Source organism: Vanessa cardui, chromosome 14 (assembly GCF_905220365.1).
Source record: "Vanessa cardui chromosome 14, ilVanCard2.1, whole genome shotgun sequence".
Taxonomy (NCBI): Eukaryota; Metazoa; Arthropoda; class Insecta; order Lepidoptera; family Nymphalidae; genus Vanessa; species Vanessa cardui.
The window spans coordinates 1,350,116-1,361,513 of NC_061136.1; the positions used below are offsets into that span (position 1 = coordinate 1,350,116).

Genomic DNA, 11,398 nt, shown 5'->3' on the forward strand with positions numbered 1-11,398 from the left:
TGTTTGAAGTTTTTAAACAAATAAGGATAAGCAACTGTAATTATTACATACTTGTTTCCTTTATTATTTTTCTTAATATTTGATATACTGGTCTGCTATAGTAAATATCTTATAAAAATAAAATAAATCTTGTAAAATAGAAATTATTTCAAGTTATTTCTTGTATTTATAGGATAGTACAAAAATATTATTTAACTTAAAGCATAAACAATCATATAGCTAGAAAACATTAAAAAATTCAAATATATACCTAAACAAAAATTAATTATTGTCAATGTCATAAAACGGAACGTTACCAAAATACCAACCTTCAAATTGTAATATGAAGTCAGAGGTTCAAAACTTCAAACTTCAAGTTCAACTTACCAAGTTACCAACAGCCAATAAATTACAAACAAAATAAATAAAACGGCTGTTTATGTATGTATGCGATTACTTATTATATTAAGTGGCAAGTGCAAAAAATACCTGTATTATATAAATATAATGGCTTTAGTTTATTTTGGAATTAAATTGAGGATTATCTGTGATGAGTGAGACCGACGACACTGATGTGCTTTTGCTGATACCTCCGAATTTCTTTCTAGTTTATAGCTCAGGTTCTGAGGATTCTTTTCTCGAATCCTCTAGAACAGTAGTTCATAAACCTGTTTCATGCACAGCTCAAGTTCTAGGCAAACTGGTTGACCAAGTCCATACTTTAGAGTCCCGATTGGAATCGTTAGAACTGGACACGAGTAACGCTTTTTCTAGTGTCGGTTCTGCCAAGCGTAAGGTATGGGATTCGGAAAGTCTTGACAGTCGGAGTATCGACCGAAAATGTTTTACTTTCCCGCGCAGACGGCGCCGTAAACTTAGGAAAGAAAGAACTAAGGACGTGTCTGTGACCAGTCTTGATACAATCACTACTAACGATAATAATATCCACTCATTAAAATTTAAAGACGACTTTAACTTTAAACGTGTTGAACATTTTAATGACGCTCAAAGTATGGATGGAGATATCAGCAGCATAGTTTCTACACCTAGTAAAAAGAACGACAGACTTCTTCTCCATGAAATAGACGAATTCCTCACGAAAGTCGAGTCATACGATACAGCAGACACAAAAAAAGAACAGACTGGAAGTCCTGAAAATGTTATCAAAGCAACAGGTGATTATTTATCTCAAAAACTGGAAACCAAGAACATGGATGAAGTTCAATTACCAAGTGGCCGGGTAGTGCCGAGTTCCGTCCTCGACAAGTATATTTACTTGGTTAAAAACAATGGCAACCAACCTGTACAAGGTATTTCATCAAACGTACGATCTGATAATGATGTATCGAGTTACACTGCACCTTCAAGGGCTAAACAAGATACAAAATCTCCAAGCATTAGAAGATTAAACTTTGTGGAGAATAGAGATGTACAACCTACATCAACTCCTAAAAGAAATACACAAACAAGTTCAAATTATTCTGAGTCATTTAAACCATCATCAAATAAGATCTTGGACAGAGCATCTAAAGTGCTAGAGCACTATAAGTCACAAAGCTATAGCCATAATACTCATAGTTCCGTAACTGACACTAGCGATGTAACGTCTTTAAAGAGGGAAGAATTTAAAATGCCACAAATGAGACCGTTTGATTTAGATAACAGGAATTTTAAAATTGACTCAATTGACACAGACTTGTTGAGCTTAAGTGAACTTTGGGGGGAAAAGGGGGACAGAGTTGATAAAGTTGAAAGTATAAAATTGGAAGAAGAAAGATTAAAGAGAGAGGTAAATATTCAATTTAAATATTACACATTCCTAATATTTGTTCTTTATATACTATTAACTAAACTTTTTTTTCAAGCACTGTGAAGCAATGATCCAACAATTGCAAAGGAAGGTACTAGAACAGCAAGAAAAATTAGCAGTAGCTCTGAAAGTAGACAGAGCGAAAGATACCGCAATCAACAAGCTCCGGGAAGCCTGGCTCAAACTCACAGGTAGTCTTGATAGGGCTGAAGAGAGGCACCGTTCGGCTCTGGATAAAATGGTTCATGAAGTTGAAAACTTCAAAATGGTGGCTGGTGAAGCACAGAAGGTATAACTTTGAGAACTGAATAAATATATTTATTTTATTAAAATTTTCAAATGACATTACTGTTACATTATTACACCATTCACTAAGTAAAGTTTAGGTGCCTTAATGGTTCATATATTTTAATTTTCGAAAACCAAATGTAATGGGTTCAACCCAGGTCCGTTCAATGAAAATTTAAGGAAATTTACATGAGTCTTTTACATTTATAAACTCAGCTCCGACTTGCCTTACTTCTAACTTATGATTTATTATTCTTTACAGAAAACAAATCAATTTGAAACAGAACTTTACAAAGCACTTGACCTGGCCCATGATTATCAAGACAAATGCAAAAAACTAACATTGGAAAAGAATGAACTGCAAGGAAATTTGGAAAAAATGTCTGAAAGTAAAGATGAAGCGATTAAGTTGAAAGAAAAGGAAATAGACGTTTTGAAAGAGAATTATGAAACTGTAATGAGGTTGAATAAACAGTCAACGGACTGTGTTCAAAATCTAGAAGAAGCATTAGAAAAGGTGAGACTTGCAATACATTAATACTAAGCAATGATGTTCAAACTTGTCGTGTTAATAGTTTAACAAATTTAAACTATTGAAGTTGGTGAAACTACAAAGTGAATCTATATAATAATGATGTAAATCAAAATGTGCTGCATTTTCTAATATGCTTTAGTAAATAAGTAGTCTTTTTTAGATTAACATTTTTTATAGTGTTTTTATTTTTTATGATATTTATAAAAATTAAGGTTTTTTCCTAATTTGAATTCTAAACATTTTACAACTTTATTAAAAATTTTGAGTATAATATTGTGTGTATGGAAAACCTTTATACTTTTGCATTCTATTGTTTGATGAGAACCTTGTCTGTGTGTTATTTATAAGTGTAAGCTGTTGGTACTTCCAAAAGTGCCTTATCTGTGCTGCACATCATATTGCACCTAAGATTTTGCAACAATTTCCAAATATATCTTTGCATCGGAAATGTTAAATGTGTAGTATATTTATATTCAAATCCCTGTTTATTGATGACTTTAGTGTTCCTTGATATCGACTAATTTGAGATCTACTTGTGACAAATACTACTCAAACCATTTTTTTTATAATTGTCGTAGTCTACAGCTTTTTTCATCCCACTTTTGGACCGACAACTCTGTCAAGTGTCTTAGAAATGTAATAGTGAGACTAAATTGTAAATGCTTTTATTTCAGGAAAAAGCAGATCACATGTCTACAAAATCAAAAATAATTGAATTAAATCGTAAACTAGAAGAAGTGAGCGATGAGAAACAACTCATACAAGACGAGAGAGACATACTCAAGGATAAGATCAACGAGGAGAGGTCAAGGTGCACCATGCTGGAGCGCCAGCTCTGCGATGCACAGACTCAAGTCGGTGATCTTTTGAAGAGATGTGTAAGTATTTTTCTAACTATACAAATAAAAGCATATTTTATAAAAAAGCAAGTTTTTATTATGTTGTTGTTTTATAAATCAGTAGCCATGAAATAAAAGATAGATAATATAAGTCTCATAAGGATATCCTCATCTTTTGGATACTGACTGTACTACAACTACTAAGTAAATTGTTCTATTTTTCTTCAGTTCACAAAAAACAAATCAAATGAAATGTGTATCAAATTAATGCAAATAAATTGTTGCTATTATTAAAGAAATAAATGATAAATCTAAATATATGATCTAGATACTCAGTAGTTACTCTTTTGCATGTGAATGAATTGAAATAAAGAATAGAATGCCCGAAATAAACTCAAAACTGTTTTTGCTCCAAGTGCTTCATAATTAAATGATTTTTAAATTTGTAAAAAAATTCTAATACTAATTTCATTTTTATAATAATTATTAGAATTATACACAATAACTTGTAATGTTATGCTTATTCTTAAAATTTTAGTTATATTAGTAATATTAAATAAAGCAACCCTGTTTCTGTCACCCTTTCACACCCAAGCCGCTGAACCGATTTTGATGAAATTTTGGTATGAAGCAAACTTGAACTCCAAGAAAGAACATGGACTACTATTTTTGCCTAACACATGACAACCAACATACTAAAACGCCAGTCAAGCAGCGGGTGCATAATAGTTTTAAGTAATGCTTCAACAATATCCATATAACAACAGCCTGTAAATTCCTCCTAAAGGCCTCCTCTCCCTTTGAGGAGAAGGTTTGGAACATATTCCACCACGCTGTTCCAATGCGGGTTGGTGGAATACACATGTGGCAGAATTTCAATGAAATTTGTCACATGTAGGTTTTTTCACGATGTTTTGCTTCACCCCTGAGAACGAGATGAATTATAAACACAAATTAAGCACTTGAATCAGCGGTGCTTGCCTGGGTTCGAACCCGCAATCATCGATTAAGATGCACGCGTTCTAACCACTGGACCATCTCGACTCTTAATATCCATATTTCTTCAGAAATAAGTCGAGTTAATATCCATATATATCATTTAATTTTCAAATATTTATTAATTTACATGCAGAATATATACATTAATTTGTATATACTAGACTAAGAATTATAGTTGAGAAAGTATTTCATAATAGTGTGTTACTTCAGTTTCTCTCAGTAAGTCATCATCTATATAGGTGGAGTTATTACAATATGAGAATATTTGAATAAGGAATGTTGTGGCTTGTACATATGTTAAATTTTTTTTAAAATAGTCGTAGTAATACTTTTTTTGTTAACAGTTAATTTTGGATTACTTAAAAATACTAATCATAAATCTTGTTACAAACCACAAAATATGTTTTAAAACATTTCACTCTTTAAATAAATGTTGCAATCAATTCAATTTTAATTCAGAAATAAATACACCGAAAAAAAGATTGATTCAAACAAAATTATACAGAGTAAAAAATAAAACAAAACATAAGTGACGCTGGTATTCTTTCGAAATTTGAATTAAATTAAACATTTAATAATTCCTTTATAAGAGAGAATTGGAATCAGTTCACTTTATTCATCCCGTTACGTACAGTCAGGATGGCCGAGCGGTCTAACGCTAAGAACTCACGGAGCGGTTTTCAGCCCGCGCCCGCCGCGGTGGCGGAATGGAGTTTATTTTCAAAACTCACGAGACCGCAGTTTTGTGCGATAACGCAGCCGCCGCGGTTGCGATTATCACCCGCAAACGTAGCGGTTGATTATCGCAGGACGGGCGGTTGCAAGACGGGCGGTTAAACGATCAGTTCAGTTCCAGACCGTCATGGATACACACCAGAAACGAGCTGTTGCGTTATATTTACTTCACAGAAGAATTAAAAAAAGAAGGCCTAAAAGATTCTGGATACATCCACTAATTGCGGAAAGAAATCGTTATGGATTATTTGTTACTCTTATTAATGAGTTAAAGAAGGATGAGGAGAAGTTCTTTAATTATTTCCGAATGTCCATAAGTAGTTATTTAGAACTTAAAAAAAAAACAGAAACTGCTCTTCAAAAACAACATACTAATATGCGAGATCCCATATCACCAGAGGAAATGTTGGCAGTCACATTAAGGTATGTAAGTTTCTTTTAACAACTCGCACGCACGCACGCACATACGCACTCACACACGCACACACACACACATAAATGTTGTTCTTGGAAATCTTTACACAGCGCCATCTAGTCCCAAACTAAGCACGAGGCTTATACTATAGATACCAGACAACGGATACAACATACTTATATACTTTTTGCGTCAGGTGTTAATGAAACTAGTGGTAATATTTAAAAATTTTTTTTATTGAAAATACACATCATCTGACAAATTAGTATTGACTGAAGAAACTGATGGAATATTTTGTGGACTTTGGGTATTGCTTTCAGAAGTAGAATAGGTACGATAGCCGATATTTTCTTGACTGCCGATATTTTCTTGACTGTAATTATATGGTGGATATTGATAAGAAAATGCTGGAAGATTATTATCAAGATTATCAATAATTTGTAGAACTGCTATTTGAAATCGTCTTGTTTTTGCTTCATCAAAATTTTGCAATGAAGGCAGTATTCCTCGAAAAAATGACAAATGTCTATCTTCGCGTTGAGACAACATCTCTATTAATGCTTTGTCGGCGTCGTCTTTTCTTTTTCTTTTAACACCAGTTTGAGAAGATACTGAGGTGATAGGCGTAGCAAAAGCTTCTGATGTTGATGCAACAGTAGTAGTAGTGTTAGTAGTAGTAGTAGTTTGTTCAGTTGTAGCATCGCTCGTTAAGGTTGAGGAGGTATTTTCAATAGGTATATTTTTCTTCAAAAACTGTAACTGATCATCATAAATGTACTTTTTAGTTTTTTTAGCTCCCGATCCAGATTTTGTTTCCGTTTCAACTTTTTTGTTTGTTTTCATCCAGCAATCTTTAATATTTTTCCATTTTTTTATAATCATGTTACCTAAAAAAAAATATACGTAATTAAGTAAATTTATTTATTTCAGATACCTAGCAAGTGGGACTTCAATGCACGATTTGCACTACATATTCAGAATTGGGCACACAACTATATCAGCAATTATAAGAACGACATGTGAAAAATTATGGGAGGTGTTAATGTCTGAATGTTTTCCGGTAATCACTACAGAACTTTTAGAAGAAATCAGCCAAAAATTTTACAAGTACGCAAATTTTCCCCACTGTGTCGGAGCAATAGACGGCAAACATATAAGAATAACTAAACCAGATAACAGTGCTTCAATTTACTACAATTATAAGGATTTTTTTTCATTTGTATTAATGGCCGTAGTTGATGCGGATTACTGCTTCGTTTTTGTAGACATTGGAGCCCCGGGAAGTAATGCTGATTCAACCATTTTTAAAAATACTACTTTTTGCAATGCGCTTAATAGCAATTCTATCAAACTACCTAATGAAAAAATACTACCCGGATCTACTTTGCCACCTGTCCCGTATGTATTCGTAGCCGATGAGGCATTTGGTTTGCATCAACACATTATGAGACCTTATGGTGGTCAATTTTTGAGTGTACAAAAAAGGGTATTTAATTATCGCCTATCGAGAGCACGAAGATACGTAGAATGTGCATTTGGCATTTTATCAAACAAATGGCGAATTTTAAATCGTGCATTGGATGTATCAATACCTTTATCAATTAATATTGTGAAGGCATGTTGCATACTTCACAATTTTGTACGAAAACGAGACGGCCATCACATTAGAGAAGAAGATTTTACTCATAATCTTGAGAGTATACAAACACCTCCATCAATACGCAGTGGAAGACAAGCCAACAACATAAGAGATATTTTTCAACAATATTTTATGAGTGACAGCGGAGCTTTAAGCTGGCAATTGTCAAAAATTTAATAACGTTAATTATTATTCTTTTTACGACCCGCTACTACACAGCTCAATTATTAATTATTATTGTAGGTTAAAAATAAACTTATATAATACTAACCATATTTTTTTTTATTTGTCTCATCCAAATTTTCAAAATCTTTATTTAAAATACCGCAGATTTCTTCCCATGCTTTGAGTGTCAAGTTTTTGTACTTATATTCTTCTAAGCTCTTATCCCATATAACTGGCCTATCTTGAACCAAAGTAATTAGTAGATCGACTTCAATATCAGTATCCATTTTGTTGACAAACGTGCGCGTGCGTGCTTGAACGCGTCACTACGGAACAAGGAGTTATCACTGCCTACCAGCAAAATGGCGCGATTTCCCCCCCGCTGCCAACGCGGTCGCCCGCCAACCGACCGCAGAGCGCGCGGGTGCAAATCGCCGCGGCTGCGGGACCGCGACCCGCGCCCGCCGGTAGGCTAAGAACTCACGGAGCGGTTTTCACCCGCACCCGCCGCGGGTGCGGGCCCGCAGCTTCTGTAGAATGCAGATATATGTGTAAAAAATTAAAGCACATTTCACGACGCGTTTTACGCCCGCGGTGTGCGCGGTTGTTTGCGGGTCCCGCTGCACTGGCGGTTCATCTTCTACCGCTAAGAACTCACGGAGCGGTTTTCAGCCCGCGCCCGCCGCGGTGGCGGAATGGAGTTTATTTTCAAAACTCACGAGACCGCAGTTTTGTGCGATAACGCAGCCGCCGCGGTTGCGATTATCACCCGCAAACGTAGCGGTTGATTATCGCAGGACGGGCGGTTGCAAGACGGGCGGTTAAACGATCAGTTCAGTTCCAGACCGTCATGGATACACACCAGAAACGAGCTGTTGCGTTATATTTACTTCACAGAAGAATTAAAAAAAGAAGGCCTAAAAGATTCTGGATACATCCACTAATTGCGGAAAGAAATCGTTATGGATTATTTGTTACTCTTATTAATGAGTTAAAGAAGGATGAGGAGAAGTTCTTTAATTATTTCCGAATGTCCATAAGTAGTTATTTAGAACTTAAAAAAAAAACAGAAACTGCTCTTCAAAAACAACATACTAATATGCGAGATCCCATATCACCAGAGGAAATGTTGGCAGTCACATTAAGGTATGTAAGTTTCTTTTAACAACTCGCACGCACGCACGCACATACGCACTCACACACGCACACACACACACATAAATGTTGTTCTTGGAAATCTTTACACAGCGCCATCTAGTCCCAAACTAAGCACGAGGCTTATACTATAGATACCAGACAACGGATACAACATACTTATATACTTTTTGCGTCAGGTGTTAATGAAACTAGTGGTAATATTTAAAAATTTTTTTTATTGAAAATACACATCATCTGACAAATTAGTATTGACTGAAGAAACTGATGGAATATTTTGTGGACTTTGGGTATTGCTTTCAGAAGTAGAATAGGTACGATAGCCGATATTTTCTTGACTGCCGATATTTTCTTGACTGTAATTATATGGTGGATATTGATAAGAAAATGCTGGAAGATTATTATCAAGATTATCAATAATTTGTAGAACTGCTATTTGAAATCGTCTTGTTTTTGCTTCATCAAAATTTTGCAATGAAGGCAGTATTCCTCGAAAAAATGACAAATGTCTATCTTCGCGTTGAGACAACATCTCTATTAATGCTTTGTCGGCGTCGTCTTTTCTTTTTCTTTTAACACCAGTTTGAGAAGATACTGAGGTGATAGGCGTAGCAAAAGCTTCTGATGTTGATGCAACAGTAGTAGTAGTGTTAGTAGTAGTAGTAGTTTGTTCAGTTGTAGCATCGCTCGTTAAGGTTGAGGAGGTATTTTCAATAGGTATATTTTTCTTCAAAAACTGTAACTGATCATCATAAATGTACTTTTTAGTTTTTTTAGCTCCCGATCCAGATTTTGTTTCCGTTTCAACTTTTTTGTTTGTTTTCATCCAGCAATCTTTAATATTTTTCCATTTTTTTATAATCATGTTACCTAAAAAAAAATATACGTAATTAAGTAAATTTATTTATTTCAGATACCTAGCAAGTGGGACTTCAATGCACGATTTGCACTACATATTCAGAATTGGGCACACAACTATATCAGCAATTATAAGAACGACATGTGAAAAATTATGGGAGGTGTTAATGTCTGAATGTTTTCCGGTAATCACTACAGAACTTTTAGAAGAAATCAGCCAAAAATTTTACAAGTACGCAAATTTTCCCCACTGTGTCGGAGCAATAGACGGCAAACATATAAGAATAACTAAACCAGATAACAGTGCTTCAATTTACTACAATTATAAGGATTTTTTTTCATTTGTATTAATGGCCGTAGTTGATGCGGATTACTGCTTCGTTTTTGTAGACATTGGAGCCCCGGGAAGTAATGCTGATTCAACCATTTTTAAAAATACTACTTTTTGCAATGCGCTTAATAGCAATTCTATCAAACTACCTAATGAAAAAATACTACCCGGATCTACTTTGCCACCTGTCCCGTATGTATTCGTAGCCGATGAGGCATTTGGTTTGCATCAACACATTATGAGACCTTATGGTGGTCAATTTTTGAGTGTACAAAAAAGGGTATTTAATTATCGCCTATCGAGAGCACGAAGATACGTAGAATGTGCATTTGGCATTTTATCAAACAAATGGCGAATTTTAAATCGTGCATTGGATGTATCAATACCTTTATCAATTAATATTGTGAAGGCATGTTGCATACTTCACAATTTTGTACGAAAACGAGACGGCCATCACATTAGAGAAGAAGATTTTACTCATAATCTTGAGAGTATACAAACACCTCCATCAATACGCAGTGGAAGACAAGCCAACAACATAAGAGATATTTTTCAACAATATTTTATGAGTGACAGCGGAGCTTTAAGCTGGCAATTGTCAAAAATTTAATAACGTTAATTATTATTCTTTTTACGACCCGCTACTACACAGCTCAATTATTAATTATTATTGTAGGTTAAAAATAAACTTATATAATACTAACCATATTTTTTTTTATTTGTCTCATCCAAATTTTCAAAATCTTTATTTAAAATACCGCAGATTTCTTCCCATGCTTTGAGTGTCAAGTTTTTGTACTTATATTCTTCTAAGCTCTTATCCCATATAACTGGCCTATCTTGAACCAAAGTAATTAGTAGATCGACTTCAATATCAGTATCCATTTTGTTGACAAACGTGCGCGTGCGTGCTTGAACGCGTCACTACGGAACAAGGAGTTATCACTGCCTACCAGCAAAATGGCGCGATTTCCCCCCCGCTGCCAACGCGGTCGCCCGCCAACCGACCGCAGAGCGCGCGGGTGCAAATCGCCGCGGCTGCGGGACCGCGACCCGCGCCCGCCGGTAGGCTAAGAACTCACGGAGCGGTTTTCACCCGCACCCGCCGCGGGTGCGGGCCCGCAGCTTCTGTAGAATGCAGATATATGTGTAAAAAATTAAAGCACATTTCACGACGCGTTTTACGCCCGCGGTGTGCGCGGTTGTTTGCGGGTCCCGCTGCACTGGCGGTTCATCTTCTACCGGCGGGCGCGGGTCGCGGTCCCGCCGCCGCGGCGATTTGCACCCGCGCGCTCTGCGGGCGGGTGGCGGGCGGCCGCGTTGGCAGCGGGGGGGAAATCGCGCCATTTTGCTGGTAGGCAGTGATAACTCCTTGTTCCGTAGTGACGCGTTCAAGCACGCACGCGCACGTTTGTCAACAAAATGGATACTGATATTGAAGTCGATCTACTAATTACTTTGGTTCAAGATAGGCCAGTTATATGGGATAAGAGCTTAGAAGAATATAAGTACAAAAACTTGACACTCAAAGCATGGGAAGAAATCTGCGGTATTTTAAATAAAGATTTTGAAAATTTGGATGAGACAAATAAAAAAAAATATGGTTAGTATTATATAAGTTTATTTTTAACCTACAATAATAATTAATAA

At 35.7% G+C, this 11,398-nt stretch overlaps 4 protein-coding genes across 4 annotated transcripts in view; 3 read left to right on the forward strand and 1 right to left on the reverse strand.

Moving 5' to 3' along the window:
- Window positions 1–431: 431 nt before the first annotated feature.
- LOC124535379 (early endosome antigen 1-like) lies at window positions 432–5,287 on the forward strand. Its single transcript, XM_047111588.1, has 5 exons — window positions 432–1,768; window positions 1,845–2,078; window positions 2,340–2,594; window positions 3,287–3,541; window positions 5,135–5,287. The coding sequence occupies exons 1-5, from the start codon at window positions 530–532 to the stop codon at window positions 5,285–5,287; spliced, it is 2,136 nt and encodes a 711-aa protein (XP_046967544.1). The 5' UTR covers window positions 432–529.
- Window positions 5,105–7,510, forward strand: LOC124535066 (protein ALP1-like). The gene is made up of 2 exons (XM_047111106.1): window positions 5,105–5,608; window positions 6,531–7,510. The coding sequence occupies exons 1-2, from the start codon at window positions 5,313–5,315 to the stop codon at window positions 7,414–7,416; spliced, it is 1,182 nt and encodes a 393-aa protein (XP_046967062.1). The 5' UTR covers window positions 5,105–5,312; the 3' UTR covers window positions 7,417–7,510.
- A 541-nt stretch (window positions 7,511–8,051) lies between these two features.
- Window positions 8,052–10,452, forward strand: LOC124535064 (protein ALP1-like). Its single transcript, XM_047111105.1, has 2 exons — window positions 8,052–8,550; window positions 9,473–10,452. The coding sequence occupies exons 1-2, from the start codon at window positions 8,255–8,257 to the stop codon at window positions 10,356–10,358; spliced, it is 1,182 nt and encodes a 393-aa protein (XP_046967061.1). The 5' UTR covers window positions 8,052–8,254; the 3' UTR covers window positions 10,359–10,452.
- A 790-nt stretch (window positions 10,453–11,242) lies between these two features.
- The window catches only part of LOC124535380 (WD repeat-containing protein 44), a 22,421-nt gene continuing 22,265 nt past the window's right edge, over window positions 11,243–11,398 (reverse strand). The window contains 1 exon segment of the mRNA XM_047111589.1: window positions 11,243–11,292. Coding sequence (XP_046967545.1) covers window positions 11,243–11,292 — 50 coding nt within the window.

Coding starts and splice junctions, on each gene's coding strand:
- LOC124535379 (XM_047111588.1), top strand. CDS start 530: ATGAGTGAGACCGACGACACTGATGTGCTTTTGCTGATACCTCCGAAT. Junction 2,595..3,286: donor TAGAAGAAGCATTAGAAAAG/GTGAGACTTGCA, acceptor CTTTTATTTCAG/GAAAAAGCAGATCACATGTC. Junction 3,542..5,134: donor CATATTTTATAAAAAAGCAA/GTTTTTATTATG, acceptor AGCGGTTTTCAG/CCCGCGCCCGCCGCGGTGGC.
- LOC124535066 (XM_047111106.1), top strand. CDS start 5,313: ATGGATACACACCAGAAACGAGCTGTTGCGTTATATTTACTTCACAGA. Junction 5,609..6,530: donor ATGTTGGCAGTCACATTAAG/GTATGTAAGTTT, acceptor TATTTATTTCAG/ATACCTAGCAAGTGGGACTT.
- LOC124535064 (XM_047111105.1), top strand. CDS start 8,255: ATGGATACACACCAGAAACGAGCTGTTGCGTTATATTTACTTCACAGA. Junction 8,551..9,472: donor ATGTTGGCAGTCACATTAAG/GTATGTAAGTTT, acceptor TATTTATTTCAG/ATACCTAGCAAGTGGGACTT.